The sequence below is a fragment of the Zeus faber genome (genome assembly GCF_960531495.2).
Source record: "Zeus faber genome assembly, chromosome: 22".
NCBI classification, from domain to species: Eukaryota; Metazoa; Chordata; class Actinopteri; order Zeiformes; family Zeidae; genus Zeus; species Zeus faber.
Genome location: NC_137209.1, coordinates 17,391,572 through 17,416,928, shown reverse-complemented (window position 1 = coordinate 17,416,928; position 25,357 = coordinate 17,391,572). Strand labels below are relative to the sequence as shown.

The window sequence follows — 25,357 nt, the reverse complement described above, 5'->3', positions numbered from 1 at the left end:
AATTAATAAAATTAATCTTTTTTTTACTGTATGTGCATCGTATGTGTTTTTTTTATTAAACATTATATATAACCAATATTTTTTAACACACTCTTTGAAATTATTGGAGTACCCCCTGCAGTACCGCTATGACTACGAGTACCCACAGTTGAAAAACTCTGTACAAGTGGCTCAACCAGCAAAGCACAAACCATATAAACACAATGTTTGGAGTGATGCAGGTTTGAATCTGTTCTGTGGTCTTCCACTGCTTGTCTTCCCCCACATATCATATCCTGATTTAAAATTGAAGCTTAAAAAAAACAATACACTTAGTGACATGTCATCTTTAAGATGATTAAGCACAACTTTTTCTAAAAATCAACTTGCATGGACCCAGCCATCAAGAGCAAAGTGTCTTGTTCAAGGACACTGCAGCACACTACCAGGAGGAGCCAGGCATCAAACCCACAACCTTCAGTTTACTAGGTAAGTCGCTCTACTCCTTGAGCCACATCAACTCAGTGACCTCCTGGAAGCTGAGGGCACATTTAAAACTGCCCAGAAAGCTTCTGACACATATTGTAAAGAATAAAAACAAATGTGTATTTTTTACACTGGGTCGTCATGCAGCTGTTTTTTTCATAACAGTCTGTGTCACTCACATGAAAGATAAACTACAATAATTACTAATGTTATTAATATACAGGGTCTAATTCAAAATGTTATTGGATCAAAACATTGGAAATATAAGCAAGTTTGAATATAAATATTGAAAATAAATAATTTGAGATCATGTTTGGCACATTTGGCTTAAGGAGGAAACATTTCAACCAGTTTTTGGCTGATTTTTAACGCAGTACAAGCTTTTTTGCCCCTCGCTTTCCTGTGGGTGATCGACATAGACAGAGACATAGAGAGAGAGAGGAAACGAGACTTGTGACGATGAACCAGACACAAAGTTTTTGGAGGATTTATGCTGGTTTTTGCACCCAGACCTGGCAACCCAGGTGGAGTCTTCTTGTCAGAAGTGTCTCTTTTCCTCTCTCTCTCTATGTCTCTGTCTATGTCGATCACCCACAGGAAAGCGAGGGGCAAAAAAGGTTGCAGTGTGTTAAAAATCAGCCAAAAACTGGTTGAAATGTTTCCTCCTGAACCCAAATATGCCAAACATGATCTCAAATGATTTATTTTCACTGTTTGTATTGAAAATAGTTGTTTTGGATCTCCTCAGTGCAGTGGTTTTAAAACTATATGTGCTAGTGCACCCCATCAAAGATATTCTTTGGCATTGGGAGAAAAATTAATAAAATTAACAGTTTTTTTTACTGTATGTGCATCGTATGTGTTTTTTTTATTAAACATTATATATAACCAATATTTTTTAACACACTCTTTGAAATTATTGGAGTACCCACTGCAGTACCCCTATGACTACGAGTACCCACGGTTGAAAAACGCTGTACTTGTGGCTCAACCAGCAAAGCACAAACCATATAAACACAATGTTTGGAGTGATGCAGGTTTGAATCTGTTCTGTGGTCTTCCCCCACATATTATATCCTTATTTAAAATTGAAACTTAAAAAAAAAAATACACTTAGTGACATGTCATCTTTAAGATGATTAAGCACAACTTTTTCTAAAAATCAGCTTTCATGGACCCAGCCATCAAGAGCAAAGTGTCTTGTTCAAGGACACAGCAGCACACTACCAGGAGGAGCCAGGCATCAAACCAGCAACCTTCAGTTTACTAGGTAAGTCACTCTACTCCTTGAGCCACATCAACTCAGTGACCTCCTGGAAGCTGAGGGCACATTTAAAACTGCCCAGAAAGCTTCTGACACATATTGTAAAGAATAAAAACAAATGTGTATTTTTTACACTGAGTCGTCATACAGCTGTTTTTTCACAACAGTCTGTGTCACTCACATGAAAGGTAAACTACAATATTATTAATATTATAAATATTATTCATATATAGTTTCTAATTCAAAATGTTCTTGGATCAAAACATCAGAAACATAAGCAAGTTAAAATATAAATATTGAAAATCAATCATTGAGATCACATATGGCACATTTGGGTGAAGGAGGAAACATTTCAACCAGTTTTTGGCTGATTTTTAACCCAGTACAAGCTTTTTTGCCCCTCGCTTTCCTGTGGGTGATCGACATAGACAGAGACATAGAGAGAGAGAGGAAAAGAGACTTGTGACAATGAAGCAGACACAAAGTTTTTGGAGGAATTATGCTGGTTTTTGCACCCAGACCTGGCAACCCAGGTGGAGTCTTCTTGTCAGAAGTGTCTCTTTTCCTCTCTCTCTCTATGTCTCTGTCTATGTCGATCACCCACAGGAAAGCGAGGGGCAAAACAGCTTGCAGTGTGTTAAAAATCAGCCAAAAACCGGTTGAAATGTTTCCTCCTCAACCCAAATATGCCAAACATGATCTCAAATGATTTATTTTCACTGTTTGTATTGAAAATAGTTGTTTTGGATGTCCTCAGTGCAGTGGTTTTAAAACTATATGTGCTAGTGCACCCCATCAAAGATATTCTTTGGCATTGGGAGAAAAATTAATAAAATTAATCTTTTTTTTACTGTATGTGCATCGTATGTGTTTTTTTTATTAAACATTATATATAACCAATATTTTTTAACACACTCTTTGAAATTATTGGAGTACCCCCTGCAGTACCCCTATGACTACGAGTACCCACAGTTGAAAAACTCTGTACAAGTGGCTCAACCAGCAAAGCACAAACCATATAAACACAATGTTTGGAGTGATGCAGGTTTGAATCTGTTCTGTGGTCTTCCACTGCTTGTCTTCCACCACATATCATATCCTGATTTAAAATTGAAGCAAAATAAAAAATACACTTAGTGACATGTCATCTTTAAGATGATTAAACACAACTTTTTCTAAAAATGAGCTTTCATGGACCCAGCCATCAAGAGCAAAGTGTCTTGTTCAAGGACACAGCAGCACACTACCAGGAGGAGCCAGGCATCAAACCAGCAACCTTCAGTTTACTAGGTAAGTCACTCTACTCCTTGAGCCACATCAACTCAGTGACCTCCTGGAAGCTGAGGGCACATTTAAAACTGCCCAGAAAGCTTCTGACACATATTGTAAAGAATAAAAACAAATGTGTATTTTTTACACTGGGTCATCGTACAGCTGTTTATTCACAACAGTCTGTGTCACTCACATGAAAGGTAAACTACAATATTATAAATATTATAAATATTATTCATATTTAGTTTCTAATTCAAAATGTTCTTGGATCAAAACATCAGAAACATAAGCAAGTTTGAATATAAATATTGAAAATCAATCATTGAGATCACATATGGCACATTTGGGTGAAGGAGGAAACATTTCAACCAGTTTTTGGCTGATTTTTAACGCAGTACAAGCTTTTTTGCCCCTCGCTTTCCTGTGGGTGATCGACATAGACAGAGACATAGAGAGAGAGAGGAAACGAGACTTGTGACAATGAAGCAGACACAAAGTTTTTGGAGGAATTATGCTGGTTTTTGCACCCAGACCTGGCAACCCAGGTGGAGTCTTCTTGTCAGAAGTGTCTCTTTTCCTCTCTCTCTCTATGTCTCTGTCTATGTCGATCACCCACAGGAGAGCGAGGGGCAAAAAAGCTTGCAGTGTGTTAAAAATCAGCCAAAAACTGGTTGAAATGTTTCCTCCTCAACCCAAATATGCCAAACATGATCTCAAATGATGTATTTTCACTGTTTGTATTGAAAATAGTTGTTTTGGATGTCCTCAGTGCAGTGGTTTTAAAACTATACGTGGTAGTACACCCCATCTAAGATATTTTTTTCAGCTGAGCACATCTTCATTGGCATTGGGAGAAAAATAAAGAAAATTAACATAGTTTTTTTACTGTATGTGCATCGTATGTGTTTTTTTTAAACATTATATATAACCAATATTTTTTTAACACACTCTTTCAAATGATCTGAGTACCCCTTGCAGTACCCCTATGGCTACGAGTACCCACAGTTGAAAAGCACTGTACTAGTGGCTCAACCAGCAAAGCACATACCATATAAATGCAATATTTGTAGTGAAGCAGGTTTGAGTCTGTTCTGTGGTCATTTACTGCAGTCCCCCCCACATCATATCCTGCTCCAAAATTTTAACATTAAGAAAATACACTTAGTGACATGTCTTTAGAGAGCATTTAGTACACATTTTTCAAAAAAGCAACTTGCATGGACCCAGCCAACAAGAGGAAAGTGTCTCACTCAAGGATACAACAGCAGAAGGAGGCAGGCATCACACCAGCAACCTTGAGATTACAACCCAAGTCACTCGACCTCCTGAGCTACTGCCACAACATATACTGAGTGACCTTCTGGAAGCTGATGCACATTTAAAGCTGCCCAGAAAGCTTCTGACATGTAAAGAACCAAATCAAATGTGTATTTTTTACACTGAGTCGTCATACAGCTGTTTTTTCACAACAATCTGTGTCACTCACATGAAAGATAAACTACAATATTATTAATGTTATTAATATATAGTGTCTAATTCAAAATGCTCTTGGATCAAAACATCAGAAAAATAAACAAGTCTGAATATAAATATTGAAAATACACTGGTCAGAGACACTTCTGACAAGAAGACTCCCCCAGGGTTGCCAGGTCTGGGTGCAAAAACCAGCATAATTCCTCCAAAAACTTTGTGTCTGGTTTATTGTCACAAGTCTCTTTTCCTCTCTCTCTCTGTCTATGTCGATCACCCACAGGAGAGCGAGGGGCAAAAAAGCTTGTACTGCATTAAAAATCAGCCAAAAACTGGTTTAAATGTTTCCTCCTGAAGCCAAATGTGCCAAACATGATCTCAATGATGTATTTTCCGTATTTATATTGATAATAGTTGTTCTTTAGTGCAGTGGTTTTAAAACTTTATTTTGTAGGGCGCCCCATCTCAGATATTTTTCGGCAGCCAGGCTCTGGACGGGAGGGGGAAACAGGCAGCCAGGCTCTGGACGGGAGGGGGAAACAGGCAGCCAGGCTCGGCGAGGCAGGACGGGAGCGGCTTGGACGGGGGGGAAGGGAGAAAGGCAGGTTCGTACGGGAACCGCACGCACCAGTTCTCAGAGCACCAACCGAGGCCGGTCGGCCCAACGACCCGGCGACGGGTGGATGCAAGGGCAGGGAATAAACACTGCGGGTTCTGATGATTGATGGAGCTCAGGTGTGTGTGGAGGGCGGCGCAGGAGGAAGGCGTGGCAGGGGGGACCAGGAAGGGGTTAGCGCCGGGCGACTTGTCGATGATAAAAGAGACCAACGACCCCACAGACAGACAGGTGGACGGACAGACAGACATAATATATATAATATTATATATATAATATACTAGATATAATAAATGTAAACGGGGCTCTGTGGCGTAGATTTCACACAGCAGCAGATTGACTGACTGTGTTTACCGTCCTGTTCGGGATGGAAAATGAGGATCAGAGAAGCCGGGAAACCGAAGGCGTCGCGTGCGGCTCTCGCGCCGTCGCCTCGTATCTGCCAAAACAACCTCAGCCGGGTCTGTGGATTCCATTCATCGCGTTGCTGGATGTCGTACCCCCCCCGAAAGAGAAATCCCTCTTTCAATCCGGTTTATTTGCTCCCGGTCTGTTTGTTTTAATTGTAGTGAAGTCTAATTTGTTCAGGGTCTCGGGGGCTTTGAAGGGGGTGAGTGTTTTCAACCACTTCCCTCTCAGGGATCTCACAGAACAACCACATTACACGCGCACGGTGGTCCGCTAGACACAGATACAGCTGCCGATTACACTGACATCACTTTACTGGAAGATATACGAGAGCGAGAGAGGGAGAGGGAGAGAGAGAGGGAGAGGGAGAGAGAGAGTCAAAAACTGTGTGACACAAAGGATCAGAGAAAGAGGGAAAGATTATAATTTTTTTTCCTTCTTACCTTCCTTCCTTCCTTCCATCTTTCCTTCCTTCCTTTCTTTCTTTCTTTCTTTCTTTCTTTCTTTCTTTTCTTTCTTTCTTCACATCTTTTAAATGACCGTACAATACTTTTACCTGACATACATTACTATAAGTAATAAGACGAAAGATTGTGTGACAAGGTGGGAGGGAAAATGTTGTTTTGTTGACATTTGAACCGTGTGTGTGTGTGTGTGTGTGTGTGTGTGTGTGTGTGAAGCACCAAAGCACCGTCAACTGAAAAGGGCACCTCAGATGAATTTAAGTTACTTTAAATGACTTAAAGTGAAAACACGCCCGCGTCAGTGCGTAGTCGTACTTTTCTGGAGTACTGTTCGGTAATTTTACTCGTACTCAACTGTGCGCGAAGTGATGCGATCTGCTCATCCACTTTAAGAAGGTCAGATATCAGGGGTTTCCGACCTGGGGTGCGCGGCCCCCACACAGGGCCGCCAGGGACGGCAGGGAGGGTCGCCAGGCGTTTGACAATTTGAGGTTATATGTTTCCTGAAATTCAAATATTGGATCAAACACTGGTTTTTACTGTGTGTGTGTGTGTGTGTGTGTGTGTGCGCGTGTGCGTGTGTGAGTGTTTTGTTGAGATAAATGAGAGATAAACAGGGAAGACACTACGTGACTGGAATCACAGGGAAATCAGCACAGACACAGACACACACACACACACACACACACACACACACACACACACACACACACACACACACACACACACACACACACACACAGATACAAGCCTATACATGAATGTTTTAATATGGAAACGTGTGAAAGAAAGAGCAGAAGAGAAAACAAAACAGGAAGACAGAAGAGGAGAGAAGAGGAGAGGAGTACAGGGGAGAAGAAGAGAGGAGAGAAGAGAGGATAAAAGAGGAGGAGAAGAAGAGGAAGGAGAAGGAGAAGGAGAGGAAAAAGAAGGAGATGAGTGGAGGAAAGAGACGGAGAAGAGGAGGAAAAAGAAGGAGACGAGAGGAGGAAAGAGGAGGAGGAAGAGGAGGAAAAAGAAGGAGAAGAAGGAAAAAGAGGGAGTCGAGAGGAGGAAAGAGAAGGAGAAGCGAGGAGGAGAGGGGAGGAGAGAAGAAAAGAAAGGAGGAGGAGAAGAGAGAAAAAAGGGGAGAGGAGGAGAAAAGACGAGGGGAGGAGAGCAGAAAAGAGGGGAGAAGGAGAAGAGAGGAGGGGAGGAGAGGAGAGAAGAGGGGAGAAGGAGAAGAGAGGAGGGGAGGAGAGGAGAGAAGAGGGGAGAAGGAGAAGAGAGGAGGGGAGGAGAGTGAACTCTGAGGTCCGGTACTGAAGTGGAATTACTGTAAACTGAGTTATAACTCAACTCAACTTCCCTCAAACCTTTAGAGCACACACACACACACACACACACACACACACACACACACACACACACACACACACACACACACACACACACACACACACAGTCGTTGTGTTCAAACGCACTAATAAAGGTTTGTCACGTTCAAACACACTAATAAAGTTTAAGAGTTAATTTTCAATCTAACTCTTTCACTGATGTTTCCCTAAATGGCAGCAACCGTGTAACTGTGTGTGTGTGTGTGTGTGTGGGGGGGGGGGGGGGGGGGGTAGTGTGTGTGGGGGTGTGCGTGCAGATGTCAAGAGTGGTGGTGAGATGAAACAGAATGGAAAGATAAAGAGAGAGAGAGAGAGAGAGAGAGAGAGAGAGAGAGAGAGAGAGAGAGAGACTTTAAAAATGTGGGTGTCAGAGTCAGACCTCTCTAGTGGAGTCTCCGCTCTCCTCCTCGCAGGACGCTCGACTCTCATCCACGGATTTTCACGACAAAATTCACACGGTAATCCTAGTCTTTTATTTTTTTTACTTAATAACATACACATAATTAACTTCTGGATTTATTTTAATAAATGCTTAATTATTATTGAACAATAATTAAGCAGGCCAATATTCTGTATACTTTTTTGTGAGAAATTAGATATCAATCAAAATGTACTTGTGCTGATATTGCTTATTACATGTTCTCTGTCTTATTGCACGTTATATTATATTATATTTATATATCTATTGTATATCACATTTACAAGTATCTATTATATATCATAAAACAATAATGCTGCATGAAGGTTGGCTTAGAAGACGTATTGTGGATTTATAATTAGTTTCCAATACATATATATATATATGTATATATATATATATATATATATACATATATATATATAATATAATAATATAATATAGTATACAATATATACAGCTAAATCATTTCTTATTTATGGTAATTTAGTGTAATTAAATTGAATTACATGTAATTAAGTGAAAGTAGATGTAGAAAAAGGCCTCTGATCCACCCCTCCTCCGCCTCTCCATCCTTCCACTCCCTCCATCCCTTCCTCCTCTCCTCCCTGCACCCGAAGGCCGTCCCCAGCAGGGTGCCCCGCCCATCATGGTTCCGGAGGCTCCCGCTCTGTTCTGCGCTCTGCTCGCTCTCCTCTCGCCCCGGACCTCCCAGGGTCGGAACTCCACGCCGGCTCCGTCTCCCCGTCCCCACCCGACGCTCTGGGGGCTGAGTCCGGGCTTCCATGGCGCTGGGGCTCTGCTGGGCCTGGACCTGGACCTGGACCTGGACCTGGACCTGGACCCGCGCGTGGATCCTCAAGGACCTGACCCCGGCGTGGGCCAGGAGACCAGCGACGGCGCTCTGCCAGCGCCAGAACGCCTCGAGAAGGACTCGGCGCTCAAACGCCAACGCATCAAACTGCGACCCAAACCGGGGTGGAAGCGTCACGCCCAGCCCTCGCACCACTCTTCAGCACCTCCATCCTCCTCCTCCTCTTCATCCTCCTCTTCCCCTGACCCTCCGCGGTGCTCCTCCAACTCCTCGGCGGCGGTGCGCCTCCGGCCGCTGGCGCCGCCCAGCTGCCTGGGCGACACGTCCATCGAGACGGCGTTCAAGTACATCAACACGGTGCTGTCCTGCGCCATCTTCGTGGTGGGAATCGTGGGCAACGCCACCCTGCTGAGGATCATCTGGCAGAACAAGAGCATGAGGAACGGCCCCAACGCGCTGATCGCCAGCCTGGCGCTGGGAGACCTGATCTACATCGCCATCGACCTGCCCATCAACGTCTACAAGGTACCAGCAGCCAGCACACAGAGATCGTTTGAGATGATCAGATGAGATCAGATGAGATCAGATCACATTACATCAGATTAGATCAGATCAAAGCACATTACATCAGATTAGATCAGATCAGATCAGATCAGATTAGATCAGATCAGATCAGATCAGATCAGATCACATTACATCAGATTTGATCAGATCAGATCAGATTAGATCAGATCAGATCACATTACATCAGATAAGATCAGATCAAAGCACATTACATCAGATTAGATCAGATCAGATCAGATCAGATCAGATCAGATCAGATCAGATCAGATCAGATCACATTACATCAGATTAGATCAGATCAAAGCACATTACATCAGATTATATCAGATCACATCAGATCAGATCAGATCACATTACATCAGATTTGATCAGATCAGATCAGATTAGATGACATCAAACCAGATAATATTGGGATTGGAGATGTAAAATTGTTACAGGTACGTATATTATACATACCAAGAGCTGCAAGAATAATTATACTGTAAGATAAAAATAAAATAAATCAAATTAAAGAGCCGAGAAATACTGGAAAAATTCAAGTATTACAGTATTTGTATAAATTGAATTGCTGACAGCAAATTGTAATGGTTACAAGGATAAATCGGTTTTAAAAAGTGAATTTAAAAACTGTTTTTTTTTTTTTTTTTAACAATTACAGAGCTGGAGAGCAACAAAACTGTTGACATGTCCTAGTGAAGACAGAGGACTGAACTATGAACTAAATAATTATTCTTTGTTGTTCTTTATGGTGTCTGAGGGGAGATAAGACAGTAGTACTGTATTCACACCCAGCATAATGGATTATTAAGGATGAAGATCAGTGCATTGTGATTTGAGGTGCAGTATTACAGTACAGGGTGGGGGCGTCTGGTGTTGGCGTGGGGCTTCTATCTGATACTGTACAATACTGTAGATTAAACAGAAAAACAATGGAGGGGTCAAAGATGTCCAATAAGACGTCTCTTCCAAGAACAATTTTTTTTGTTATGATATTAACTTTCCATTTTCTGTGTGCGTGTGTGCGTGTGTGTGTGTGTGTGTGTGTGTGTGTGTGTCTGTGTAGCTCCTTGCCATGCGCTGGCCGTTTGCCGACAGCGTAGTTGGACTGTTTCTGTGTAAACTGGTCCCGTTTCTGCAGAAAACCTCTGTTGGGATCACCGTGCTCAACCTGTGTGCCCTGAGTGTGGACAGGTAACACACACACACACACACACACACGTACACACATGTACGCATACACACACACACACACACACACACACACACATTTTTGGTTTCCTGGTGAACTTCTAAACCAAATATTCAATTGGGGGGCCGGTCCTCACAAGTGCAGTAAAATAAACACACACACACACACACACACACACACACACACACACAAAGTATATATTGACCTCTACTCTCTCTCCCTCTCAGGTACCGTGCGGTGGTGTCGTGGTCGCGGGTGCAGGGCTCCGGCGTTCCCATGGTGACGGCGGTGGAGATTGTGGCGATGTGGTTGCTGTCGGCGACGCTGGCGGTGCCCGAGGCCGTCGGCTTCGACATGGTGACGTTCAGCTACAGGAATAACAGCATGACGGCCTGTATGCTGCAGCCTCGCTCGCCCTTCATGACTGTGAGTGTGTAAGCGCGTGGGTGTGTGTGTGTGTGTGTGTTTTAGTGCGTTTGTAAGCCGTTTCAAAATTGTATTCATTCACTGAGAATTTATTTACTGTGTGTATATATGAGACGGGTGGGAGAGAGAGAAAGAGAGAGAAAGAGAGAGAGAGAAATTCGTAGGGCTACGTGCTGCGTGAGAGGCTGCAAGAGGTAAAGACTAATGTGTGTGTGTGTGTGTGTGTAGTTATTGTAATCTCTAATGTTATCTCACCAAATATACAATGTAATATAATGTAATCTCTATCCTAGTCTCTAATTTAATCTAATTGAATGTAATATATACTGTAATATAATCGAATCGAATATATGATCTAATATAATCGAATCCCTACTCTAATCTCTCATCTAATAGCTAATCTTATATTATGTAATCTCTAATTTAATCTAATATATCATGTAATAAAATGTAATCTCTAATCCAATCTATTCTAATCTGGTTTCCAGTTCTACCGCGAGGCCAAGGACTGGTGGTTGTTCGGGTTCTACTTCTGTGTTCCTCTGCTGTGCTCCGCTGTGTTTTACGGCCTCATGGCCTGGGAGATGCTCAAACACCGAAAAGGAAGTCTGAGGATCGCCCTGAGCGAGCACCTGAAGCAGGTACACACACGCACGTACGCACACACACAAACACACACACACACCCACACGTTCTGAACTCACTTGTCTCCCTTCTCCCCTGGTAGCGGCGGGAGGTGGCCAAGGCCGTCTTCTCTCTGGTCCTGATCTTCGCCCTCTGCTGGTTTCCTCTGCACCTCAGTCGCCTGATCAAGAAAATCGCCTACAAGTCCCACGACGCACGGCGTTGCGACCTCCTCAGGTAGGAGCCCCCGGCCTTCCTCTCTGCTTTCTTCTTCTTCCTCTCCTCCTGTGGTTGTAGTTCTAATGTCCACCACTCTTCTTCTCCTCCTTCTCCTTCTTCTCCTCCTTCTCCCTTTCTTCTTCTTCTTCGTCTTCTTCTTCTTCTTCTTCTTCTTCTTCTTCTTCTTCTTCTTCTTCTGTGTCTTGCAGCTTCCTGCTGGTGATGGACTACTTAAGCATGAACCTGGCAACCATCAACTCCTGCATCAATCCCATAATACTCTACTTCGTCTCCAAGAAGTTCAAAAGCTGCTTCAAGGTAGGAAAGCCAGGAAGTGTGTGTGTGTGTGTGTGTGTGTGTGTGTGTGTGGTTGTGTGTGCGTGTGTGTGTGCGTGTGTGTGTGAATTGTGGCTTGAATTTTTTGGGTCCAATCAGTGAGGCCACCACGAGGTCAAAGGTCGTGAGGGAGAGATAGAGAACAAGAACCACAGAGGGGAGATGGCTGAGATAAGAACGAGAGAAAAGAAGTGAGAGAGAGAGAGAGAGAGAGAGAGAGAGAGAGAGAGAGAGAGAGAGAGAGAGAGAGAGAGAGAGAGAGAGAGAGAGAGAGAGAGAGAGAGAGAGAGAGAGAGAGAGAGAGAGAGAGAGAGAGAGAGAGAGATAAAGTTTCCATTTTTAACTTTTTAAATCTTTGTTTAACTCATGTATTGTAGTGTTTACTGTGATTCCAATGGTACAAGCACAATATAATAATTAAAAGTGAACAAACAATAAATAAAGGATAATAAATACATAAATAATAATAAATAAACAAACAAAAATAAATTAATAAACAATAAATAAATAAATAAATAATAATGAAGTTAAAAATAAAAATGAAAAAACAGAAAAATAAAAACCTTCCAACCAGGAAAGCAAACAACAACCACTTATATTACCAAAATAACACCAAATTAATCAGAGCAGAAGGTTACAAGGGAAAGAAAGAAAGAAGGAAAGAAAGAAAGAAAGAAAGAAAGAAAGAAAGAGGAACAAACAAACAAACAAAGCAGATGTCAGTATTTATACGGTTAAGGGGTTAAAATGGAAAGGTCACAACCTCAGATCATGGCGTTCTGGGAATAGACCGGACATGTCTGTGTGATTTAACTCAGCTCTGCCTGTCTCTGTCTCTGTCTCTGTCTCTCTCTCTGTCTGTCTCATCTCTCGCCGCCCTCCCCCCTCTCTCCCTCCCTCCTCCCCCTCCCCCCCCCCTCCCTCTCTCCAGTTGTGTCTGTGTTGTTGTTGTTATTCCGGTTCTATTTCCAGCAGCATCCTGCCTCTGAACCATGGGACCAGCCAGTACAAACACACTGACCACTGACCAACGTGTGTGTGTGCGTGTGTGTGTGTGTGTGTGTGTCCGTTTATACTCTCAAATTTCTAGTATCTAATATAACGATATGTCGATCACATCCAGAATATATTACCATTCCACAGCCTGAAAACATTTAAAATACAATTATTATTTTTTAATACATATTCTAACTGTGTTTATATTAGACAATAATTAGGTCAAAATGATGTGTGTTGTCAGGCGATATGACACATCGATTTTGGCCTTTTGTTTTCTGTGATTCACAGTCCTCACAATCTCTTTTTATTTGTTAAGACCACATGTTCTGTCATATTTTATATTCTAATTGTATTATATTTTATTGTATTTTTTCTTTTTATTGTTCTATTGTGTCGTGTATTGTGTGTCTTTTTATAAATAAACCCTAAAGATGTTTCTATTTGTTGTTCTTGGCAATAACATATCGTCATGGATAAATAAATATTTAAGGATTCGGGACTGTGGGGAGGTGATATCAAGCGCTGAATAAAGTGATGACTGAATGGCCCGTGTTTGTATCGAAGAAATATTTAATATTTAAATTGAGATTCTGGTGAAAAAAAGAAAGTCACCTTATAGTAAAACTGGTGTTATTTTAAAATAAGAAGGTTTAGATGCGAAGAAATAACACCAGAGTTTTACTTTAAGATCTAAAGGGTTTTATATAAATGTTCTGAATGTTCAGTGCTTTGAGTTCTGAGGAACATTCTTTATATAAAAAGCATAATAATAATAATAATAATAATAATAATAATACTAATAGTAATAATAATAATAATAATAATTATTATTATATTGTTGAGCACTTAAGAAATCACTGTTAAATAATAATAATAATAATAATAATAATAATAATAATAATAATAGTAATAATAATAATAATTATTATTATTATATTATTGAGCACTTAAGAAATCACTGTTAAATAATAATAATAATAATAATAATAATAATAATAATAATAATATAATAATAATAATAATAATAATAATAGTAATAATAATAATTATTATTATTATTCTATTATTGAGCACTTAAGAAATCACTGTTAAATAATATAATAATAATAATTATTATTATTATATTATTATTATTATTATTATTATTACTATAAGGGGTTCATCCTGTAGGGATAGATCCCCTACAGGATCATTCCGATTTTTATTTTATTCTGAGTTTTTCGGGCGAAAAGTGTCCGGAACAGGACGACCCCTGTAGCAACGAACACGGTTGAGGTGTCGTTTGAACCGGGACGTCACAACATTTCGTGGTTCAAGTTTCAGCCAAACCGATCCGCATATGGATCCAAGAATAGAAGTCGTGATTTGGTAATTACTCGCAGAAATACCACAGCGTTTTTCGTATTTCATGGAAACGTGACTTATTGAAAATTTTATCCAAAGAAAAAAGTCACCACTAAGATTACCTAAGTTGGACTACTACCGTGAAACTCTGTGAATATGTAAACCTGCGTGAATACGTCATCATTGACGCACACGAGACCAAACGTCACCGAGATGCCAGATGTATTTACACACAACAAGGCAAGTTATTATGAGGACAAGATTCTGTTTAAAGTCTAAAATAAACGGTTGTTTTAAAAAAATGTCACGTATAAACAGTTTCCTACAGCTTAACGTAGAAAACTTGAATAGGCAGAACGTGTTAAGTATTGACCAGTTCTTCAATAATAATTCAAATGCCAAATTAATGTTAAAGTTTAAATGTTAAAATGTTGTCTGCATTACAATATACACAAGTCATCGATTAAACTGAATTTTCCAATTGTAGATTATGAACAGAAAAAATACAATAAAGTAGTAATTAAAACTGACATTTATATTTTATGTTGATGAAATAACATGTATTTATTATTATTGTTATGCAAAGTAAAAACAAAGTTTGTTTTTGTTATTGTTCCAGGTGCCGAGGAATAGCCGAAAGTCTGGGACAATAAAGAAGAAATTGTCCAAAAATCCAGTCCTCGAGGTCAGTCAAACAATTAAAAAGAAGTATGAAAGAAAAATACTGCGGAAAAAAACAATTCTTTCTATGTAAGTGTTGATTCACGACGTGTGTCGGTGTTAAGAGGCTCATTTCACCAGGATGATTAACAGTTTGGAGACTCCGGAAATAAACAGTGTGCAGCTGTGAGTTTAGCAGCGGTCCTTGAAAACAAGATCCAGAATGTTTGCACATGGACACAAAATGACAGAGAAGATGTACTGATTGAAGGAAATAATCGTAATCAGGATATGAAAAAAGTCTGGTAGAATAAATGACAGCATTCCAGGAAGAGATATTGCAATAACAGAATTGCCAACAAGATGAACTATGTTTAATACAACATTACAAATAACGTATTACTGGCAGCATCGGAGTAGATCACTAGGGCTCTGTCGTATGACAGCTATGCCAGTTGATAGAGCACTTAAGAAATCACTGTTAAATAATAATGATGTGTGTTTGGCAACTATTTCCGGTAATACATGTGCAATTATCAAGCAGGCATCGTGGTATGCAATGTGATTGATAATGATAATAAGATAATTGATTCACACGCAAGGAACAAAATTGGGCTGCACGGGTGACTCACCGAGTAGTTCTGTAGCTCACGACAACAACATTGAATCGCTGTCGTAATTTCTGTAACGCATACAATAATATGTATAACAATAATTCATCTGGCCAGAGCCAATCAGAATTGAAAATTTGAAATGCGTCAATAAAGTGATTATATCATATCGAATTACTGTACGTCTGTTCTCTTAAAAAAAACAAAAAACATTTGTAAACACTGACCAGAGCTCGCTTTCAGTGAGTGTGTCCCATTCACAATTACATTTGGGAACGATGGAGAACAAATGCACACACACACACACACACACACACATTTCAACATCATGTGGTGACCACCTGCAACCATCTGACAACCCTCTTTCCATCTCTCTCACCCCGCCATCTTTCTGCCGTGGTGCCGATGCGACCACAGACATCCGTTGCCAACAAATTCTTCCTCCTGCGGTAAAAAAAAAAAAAAAAGGGGAAAAAACTCAACTTTTTCCATTCTAGCGTCCCACGGTGGGAAACCGTCAGCGACCGCCGCGTGTTCGTCGTCTGCCGACTTGTCGCCGCCGTTGTTTAGAGCCGAACCAGATCGGAAGAACTATTTTGGCCCGTCGGCGGTCCCGAGGGTCCGTGAGACGCAGGCGCTCGCTCTCAGTTCCCACAGCAGCTCCTTCCGTCGGCCAGAGACCAGTGTCCTATCAAGTACACACACACACACACACACACACACACACACACACACACACACACACGCGCGCGCGCGCGCACACACACACACACACACACACACACACACACACACACACACACACACACACACACACACACACACACACAGAGACACACGCCCAGGCTCACTGTGTCATTTGGGCCGGTCGCAGATCCCAATAGTCTTTGAAAAAAAATGTTGATATTTCGGGGTTTGCGAACTTTGTTGGGAAGCTTTCCGAAGCCAAACGCCTCCGTTTCCTCATGTCTCACTGTCGCCAAGCTGCTCGAACCACGAGTCCCAAACCAACGTTCTAACAGGACAACAGTCACAAGTTATTCAATGAAAATAATTATTTTAAAATGATGTAAAAAAAACAACCCAAAAAACTAATTATAAATATACATAATTTAAGTCTATGTGAGTCTAGATACACATTTATTTTTATTTTCTATTTTTTTTTAATCCCAACAGAAGGGGTTGCAAATGTCCTGTCGCGCTCTGGACTGATAGAGACTGAAATAAACACAAGATACTCAATATTTTATTGTAATATTGAATTGAGTCCTGTTATGAATGCTTTGGATGGCAATATATCAATATATATATGTATATAAAACAAAAAAAAACATGAAATACGATCCATATATAAATATGTTGTTTTAATTTTTTAAGTTTGTATTTGCTTCCTCCTGGCATATTGCATGTTGGAAAAAAAAAAATAATAATAAAAATAATAAAAAAATAAAAAATAAAATAAAAGGTTTATGTTTATCTTCTACTTGAACAGCGACCCCAAGTGGCCATGGACGGTACCACACACACACATACACGCACACACACATTAAAACCCATATAATTGAATCTCACAGATTCAATAACACACTTCATCCAATAATACACCACTCACATGACTGGCCCCAATGAATGGAATAAAACAAAAAGTAAAACACACACAAACGCTGCCGGGCTGATGTCACAAGGAGCCGGTTCACCGGAGGGGTGTGGTGCAGGAGGATGGACCGGATGGACGGGGCGCCTGCACGGAGCACGAGCAGCGGATCGTCGCACTCTTATTTTGTGTTTCCCTCCTGGAGGGCAGCTGATCCAAAACCCATCGATCTGATCTGATCGATCCGATCACCCTGGAGGGGCGGCGGGGGCTGATCGATTGAGCGTCGATCCTGGTCGCTTGCCCTGGTTACGGGACCGGCGGTGAACGGGCGTCTGCACCGGGGCTCTGCAGGTACCGTGGTGCTGCGTTCAGGGAGCTGTTCGTGATCTCACCGGATGATCTGCAGCCTCATGATGGAAGCTGCGTTCATGTTCCACTAGGCCTGTAGATGTTACTGTCCGTTTTGCAATGTGGTGTTTGATATATGTACTTGATACATGGTAATAATAATAATAATAATCGTAATAACAATCATAATCACAATAACAATAATAACAATCATCACCATCATAACAATAATAATATGAATAACAATAATAATAATAATAATCATTATCATGAATATAATAATGATAATAACAATCATAATAATAATAATCATAATTGTCATCATCATAATAATAATCCTAATAATAACAATAACAATAATAAATATGGCTGCAGGCAGCAATACAAAGGGTCCAGTCATGTTAGGTCTATCTATCTATCCATCCATCCATCCATTTATTTATCTATCCATCTCTATCTATCTATCTATCTATCCATCCATCTATCTCTATCTATCTATCTATCTATCTATCTATCTATCTATCTATCTATAATCCATCTATATATCCACCCATCTCTCCATCTATCCACCCATCTCTCCATCTATCATCCATCCATCTATCCATCTATCTATCTATCTATCTATCTATCTATCTATCTATCTATCTATCTATCTATAATCCATCTATATATCCACCCATCTCTCCATCTATCCACCCATCTCTCCATCTATCATCCATCCATCTATCCATCTATCTATCTATCCATCTATCTATCTATCTATCTATCTATCTATCTATCTATCTGTGAAGTTGACGTTTGGTGTCGTGTGGGGCAATAATGGCGTATTTGAGGCTTGAGAAGGAAGCAAACTGACATTATTTTAATGGCATGCACACACACTCGTAGTTTGTAATCTCTAACCACTACAGAGCGATAGAGTCTACACCGCGCACCGCACACAACGCAAACAAACATTTAAAACCACAACCTGCACATTTACAGCACATTGAATGATGAGGTCACAAAACATCTTATTCTAAAACCCATCTCGTCCCATTCGTTTTCCAACGTTGGCGTGTCGGTGAAGCATGAACGTTGGGCTATTTTGCTTCAAATTTTGTCGCTTTTTCGCTAATTTCTGCTTTGTATGTGGATCGATGGGAATTGAACTTGAACCACGAGATGTTTGCAACGTACCGGTTCTAACGAGACCTCAACCATGTCCGTAGCCCCTGTAATTGTTCTTATCTAGAGAGTATTAGCCTGAAAAATTCAGAGGAAAATAATAAAGATCCTACGGGCTGGACCCCCTAATAACAATGATATAATAACAATTATAATAATAATGATTATAATAATAATCTTTATTTATACAGCACCATACTCAACATGCAGCTCAAGGTGCTTTAAATTAATAGGCCATCAAATAATAACAATAAAAGCAAACCAAACAAGCAAAAGGAATTGACAATTTATTTTATATTGTATTTTATACAAAGCATCTATATAGTATTTATTTTATAGTGTTTTGTGAATAGCATGACATATTTTATTTATTTTACAGTGGTTTCTATAGTATTTTGTAGAATATTACACTTATATAGTATTTTGGTATTCCTGTTTCTAATATGTCGAGACCCAAAGCCGGTTGAATCTGAAGAAAACACATTTATCCAAAGCATTCCTAGCAGCACTTACTGTATCGCAATATTACTCTGACATATTTATCATGTTGTGTTTGTTTATTTATGTTGTGTATGTTCCTATATATATTTTGGTCTCCGTCAGTCCAGAACACAACAGGACTTTGCAGAGATATTTTGCGTCACCTTGTCTTGAGATAAAAAAAAGTTTAAGTTTGAAACAAATGTGTTAAAACTAGTTCTAATGTAGTTTTTTGAATTTATCATATCATAATAAATTATAATGCAGTCTTACATTTTGAAATATTTGAAATGCTTACATTTGTTTAAGTAACAAATTAAACCTTAGCAACATGTACATAGATATTTATTGTTACATCTCATCGATAACAAGTCTTAAAGTTGTACCTGAAAACTGCTCGTTAGATTCCTGCATCACTTCCTGTCAGTGTACTGTGTTGGCGGCTTCCTGCTAAGACTTATAATAGACATTGACATTTGTCTTGATACGTCGCTTTTCCCTCATATCTGCCACGTTCGACATTTTCAAAATGAATAATATTCAAAAAACCTTGATACTCTCCGTCTCCCCCGTCCACAGTGAAGCCTGGACTCCCCCGGAGTGGAGGGGTGTGTTTGCGGTCAGACGGGGGGCGGTCCCGGCGGGGTGGAGCTCGTCATGCCGTGCGGCCGCTGGAGGAGGTGGATCCGGCCGCTGGTGGCGGTGCTGTACGTGGCTCTGCTGCTGGCCGTGCTGCCGCTGTGTGTGTGGGAGCTCCGCAAAGCAGAGGTCAGGAGACGACCTAGTGCACTACTTCTACTACCATTACAATGCTTCTACTCTGCTACTACTACTACTATCACTACACTACTTCTAATACTATTACGATGCTTCTACTACTGTTACAATACTTCTACTATACTATTACAATACTTCTACTCTACTGTTATACTATGACTACTACTACTACTACTACAAACTACTACACCCTGTCTACACTACTACTACACTACTTCTGCTACCATTACAATACTTATACTGAACTAATACACTACTATTACACTGCTACTACACTACATCTACTAATATTATACTACTACTACTACTACTACTACTACTATAATATTACACTACTTCTACACTACTATTACAATACTTCTACTCTACTATTACACTACTACCACTAGACTACAACTACAACTAGAAAGAAGCTTGATTCAGATGTTTTGGGAATTTTTGGAATGAATTGCCCTTGCTGGCTTCCTGTGAGGAAGAGGAGCTGATGCTGCAGCAGGGATGAAGTGCGTGGCTGAGAAAACAGCCCAGCATCAACAGTGTGTGTGTGTGTGTGTGTGTGTGTGTGTGTGTGTGTGTTCTCTCAGGTGGGGACCCACAGTAAAGCTTGGTTCATAGCTGGAGTCTTTGTGTTTGTGACGATTCCAGTGTCACTGTGGGGGATTCTACAGCACATGGTGCACTTTACACAACCTGATCTGCAGAAACCTATCATCAGGTACTATCTATCTATCTATTCATTCATCCATCTACCTATTCATCCATCCATCCATCTATTCATTCATTCATCTATGTATCCATTCATCTATCTACCCATCCATCCATCCATCCATCCATCTATCTATAATTCATCTATCCATCTGTTGATCTGGCCATATACACACACGCAAACTTCACTGAATTAATATGTTTACGGGTACAAAATTTTCTTTTTCTCTCCGTCATTTATTTATTTTTATTTTCAAGATTATTTTATTTATAATAATAATAATAATAATAATAATGATGATTTTTCTTCTTATTTTTCTATTTACTTTTGTAAATACTCGATACAAGTATTTTTTTTTAATTGCTCAAAATGAATGGAAAGTAATGGAACTATTTTCAGTTTCATATGCAAATGAGCGTGCTGTGACCCTAACCCCTAACCCTGCGGCTGAAACAAGATTTTTTTTTTCGGTTCTTTGTTTCTGTAGACGTGTGACATATTGAAATGTGTTCAATGAAAAAAAAAATAGTGATTCAAAGTAAATCTGCCTCTTCACCAGAATACTGTGGATGGTGCCAATCTACAGTTTGGACAGTGTGAGTCACACACGCACACACCCATACACACCCATACACACCCACACACGGTTTGATACAAGGCCAGCACCGTTTCATCCTGTTCTGAGTCACCGCGGCACTGAATGTGCCACGAGACGTTTCAATCTTTTTCGGGCGTCTTGTGTCGCTGAACGACGTGAGGACGACACCCGGGCACCCTGTCTCACAGCAATATGGCTGCTCAGCGGAACATCTGGCTCCCTGTGTTCCTCACCCCCACGCGTTAGGGTTAGGGTTAGGGTTAGACTTCTGCCTCGGACGCCGAATCCGGAGAGGAGGTCCCGCGCTGGTTTGTTCGCTTTTTAACCTCGACCCTTGAGCCTGGAGCGTCCTTGAATCCGGGCGAGGACCCAACCTCCCGGCTCACCCGGCAGTGAGAAACGATTCAATTGGTCCGGGCGAACCTGGCGGTGGTAAGAAACCATCCTATCGGTCCCAATCACGCCGCGTCGTCGGGACTGTAAACAAAGCCGTAACTGGTCGCCCCCCTTTTTGGGACGTTTCGATCCCCGTGGCCCTTTAAAATAAATAAATACATAAAAGTTACACGTCAGTTGCATTTGACCATTTTAACTCGGTCGGGAACCAGAGTCGCCTCGATTGCGACTTTGTGGAACTTGTGGTGGTGCCGTGCCCTCAGTAACCGTCTCTCTGCTCCTCCCACACACACACACACACACACACACACACACACACAGTGGCGCAGTGCATTGCATTCCTGGGGCGCTGTTGGCACCGTGCTCCGGGTTATCTCCCGAATAGGAGCCTTTCTGTGTGGAGTTTGCATGTTCTCCCCGTGCTCACATGGGGTTTCCTCCACCTCACTTCAGTAAGGACCCCCACCAAAAAACATGCACCCATCATCGTCTGACCAGCGATGGACACTTATCACCTGGTCCCCGGGCGCGTCCACGTATGCTGCCCACTGCTCCTGGCTGTGCCCCCGGAGGAAGGACAAGCCAGGATGGGTCAAATGCAGAGGATCCATTTCCCCGGCCACCATCAAAGCATGTGCGTGTGTGTGTGTGTGCAAGCATGTGTTGTAGTGTGGTGTGTTGCGTGACAAATAAAGACTGTTTCTTCTTTTCTTCACACACAGTGGCTGGCCCTGCGCTACCCCAGCATCGCCATCTATGTGGACACGTGCAGGGAGTGCTACGAGGCCTACGTCATCTACAACTTCATGGCCTTCCTGCTGAACTTCCTGAGCAGCCAGTACCCCAGCCTGGTCCTCATGCTGGAGGTCCAGCAGCAGCAGGGACACCTGCCGCCCCTCTGCTGCTGCCCCCCCTGGCCCATGGGAGAGTAAGGCACCGCAAAATTCGTTCTCTCCCTCAAAAGGTTCAGATGTCTCATGGTTTTGTTTGTGAGCTGGGAGTGGGCCTAAAAAAATCGAAGTGACTTAAGTAGAACGGGCGTATGATGATGTTTTTCTTCTTCTCTTTCAGGGTTCTTCTGTTCAGGTGTAAACTGGGAGTTCTCCAGTACACCGTGGTCAGACCCGTCACCACGGTGATAGCGCTGTAAGTACTTTATTGTTAACTCCAGTGATACCACTTAAAGTATCTCACTGTGACCGTGGCAACGGGGCTGTAGGCATATTACTGTACACCCAGCCTGCTGACAGCACAGGTAAAAACAAAAAGTATGTATATTTCTGTAACCATAGTGATAGCATTGTGTGTATCTGACTGTTACCATGGTGATGTAGCTCTATGGGTGCCATTCTGTAAGCACGGGGGCATATTGTTGATTCCTTTCTGTAACTATGGGGACATAGATCTGTAGGCACCTTTCTGTAACCATGGCGATGTAGAACTGCAGGTACCATTCTGTAACCGTGGTGATGTAGCACTGCAGGTATCCTTCTGCAACCATGGTGACGTAGCACTGTAGGAACCCTTCTGTAACCACGGTGATGTCGCACTGTGGGTATACAACTGTAACCATGGTGATAATGCACTGTAGGTATTGTTGCTACACCGCATAACATTGTGATTATTGGTGGACACTGCATCTGCCTGTCTGAGTGCAGTATCTGTCAGTTGGGTGGAGTTTATGATGAAGCCAACTTCAGCTTCACCAACGCCTGGTCCTACCTGGTCATAGTCAACAACCTGTCACAGCTGGTAACAAAACACACACACACACACACACACACACACACACACACACACACACACACACACACACACACACACACACACACACACACACACACACACACACACACTTTCAGCGTGTTCACATTGTGTTTGGTGTCTCTCTCTCTCCAGTTCTCTCTGTACTGCCTGGTGTTGTTCTACCAGACTCTGAAGGAGGAGCTTTCTCCCATCAGGCCTCTGGGGAAGTTCCTCTGCGTCAAGCTGGTCGTCTTCTTCTCCTTCTGGTGAGGGCGGAGGGAGGGCTGGAATGCTGAAATGCATTGACATCATAATCCAAAAAATGCTGGGCATAGTAAGGGTCCTACTGTTTCTATGGTAACAAGGCAAGACATCCCACCCCACTGCATGACCGCCCCTCCACATTCTACAGGTGCACAACAGGGACAAAGTGCTTCTGAGGGAGCCTATTCAGTGTCCGCTACGGGAGTTTTCCCTCAGGACGCCGCAGGAAATAGGGGAGGGGGCGGGGGACTCCATCGGGGTCATTTAGGGTCCCGCGCCAAGGAATGGCGATGTCACTGGCAAGTTCTCCCCGGTCGACACCGTCTCGGGGTCCGTGGTCACTGGAAAAAGAAAAAAAAAAAAAGGCGCGGTTTGCTCTCACCTCGCGGCTGCCGGAAAAAGCGTGCTTTGACTCGCTTTTTGTGACGTGTGCGGCGGCGCAGGCAGGCGGTGCTGATAGCCGTCCTGGTGAAGGTTGGAGTGATCTCGGACCAACACACCTGGGACTGGAGCAGCGTGGAGGAGGTCGCCACAGGACTACAGGTACGCACGCACGCACACCTCAGATTTGACCCACATTTTCACTTCCGCCGTGAGCCACAGCCGCTCTCGCCTGACTCCCTTTTTCTTTCTTGCTCCGTAGGATTTCATCATCTGCATCGAGATGTTCCTGGCGGCCATTGCTCACCACTACACATTCACCTACAAGCCCTATGTCCAGGTTGTCCCCCCCCACCACCACCCATCCATGCGTCTGTCCGCCCCTCCCTCACCCTCACGTAGCCGCCGTCCCCCTTCCCACCCGCGCGTGACTCATTCCTCCCGCTCCCCCCGTGCAGGAGGCGGAGGAGGGCTCCTGCTTCGACAGCTTCCTGGCGATGTGGGACTTCTCCGACATCAGAGCCGACATCACGGAGCAGGTCAGCCACGTGGGTGAGTCCCCTCCGCCCCCCCGGGGCCGCTGGTCCGAGCGAGACGTGTGTGGGCAAAACATGGAGGGCGCAGCGGTTGGTGACTTTGCTCGCCGCTATCTTTTGCCCAAACGTCCCGTGTGTCGTCCAACTTTTTTGCTTATTTATTTTTAATTTTTTTTTTGCACTCAATGCAAATACCGGTTGAGGAACAACTTCAAAATGAAGCGGTCAACGCCGGTCTGAACTTTTTTTTCTTTTTTTTCGAGAATGTCGGAAGCGACGACTCGGCAATTCTAAACTCACTCACGCCACGTTGGACTCTGCTGGCCCCTTGAGGTTTAGCGGCTTATTACGTCGGTGTTGGCTTTGCCAGCCGAAGTGTCATTCGGGTGTAAACCACTACCTGTGTAAACACACTGTGTAAACTCTCTCTCCCCCTCTCCCTCTCCCTCTCCCTCTCTCTCTCTCTCTCTCTCTCTCTCTCTCTCTCTCTCTCTCTCTCTCTCTCTCTCTCTCTCTCCCCCCCCCCCCCCCCCCCCAGGGCGCACGGTGCTCGGCCGCCCCAACAAGATTTACTTTGGCACGCCGGCGCGGCCCGAGCACACGGAGCACACCGGCCTCCTCGCCGCCAGCTCCCCGGACCCCGTCGCCGCGGCCACGGCCTCGGTGCCCGCCTCCCCGTTGGCGAGGGGGCGGTACCAGGGGTTGGGCCACACCCCGGCCCCGCATTCCATCTCCGCCCCGGCCGGCTTCGCTCCCTCCGCCTGGGAGGATGACGGCGACCAGTCGGAATCCACCTCTCCCCGGGCGGGCGACGAAAAGTAG

The 25,357-nt window shown here is 42.6% G+C and overlaps 2 protein-coding genes across 2 annotated transcripts; both read left to right on the top strand.

Annotated features, from left to right (window-relative positions):
• The first annotated feature begins 7,749 nt into the window (after nucleotides 1–7,749).
• LOC307247481 (endothelin receptor type B-like) lies at nucleotides 7,750–13,360 on the top strand. The gene is made up of 8 exons (XM_080023634.1): nucleotides 7,750–7,793; nucleotides 8,374–9,092; nucleotides 10,195–10,322; nucleotides 10,548–10,746; nucleotides 11,235–11,387; nucleotides 11,474–11,607; nucleotides 11,799–11,907; nucleotides 12,857–13,360. Exons 2-8 carry the CDS (start codon nucleotides 8,403–8,405, stop codon nucleotides 12,950–12,952), a joined length of 1,509 nt encoding a protein of 502 aa, XP_079879760.1. The 5' UTR covers nucleotides 7,750–7,793; nucleotides 8,374–8,402; the 3' UTR covers nucleotides 12,953–13,360.
• Nucleotides 13,361–19,788: 6,428 nt separating this feature from the next.
• Nucleotides 19,789–25,357, top strand: LOC307247407 (transmembrane protein 184C-like; the record flags this gene model as incomplete). Its single annotated transcript, XM_080023560.1, has 11 exons — nucleotides 19,789–19,899; nucleotides 20,493–20,623; nucleotides 21,174–21,210; nucleotides 22,331–22,536; nucleotides 22,680–22,754; nucleotides 23,267–23,360; nucleotides 23,508–23,620; nucleotides 24,062–24,161; nucleotides 24,262–24,339; nucleotides 24,458–24,551; nucleotides 25,074–25,357. 11 exons carry the CDS (start codon nucleotides 19,789–19,791, stop codon nucleotides 25,355–25,357), a joined length of 1,323 nt encoding a protein of 440 aa, XP_079879686.1.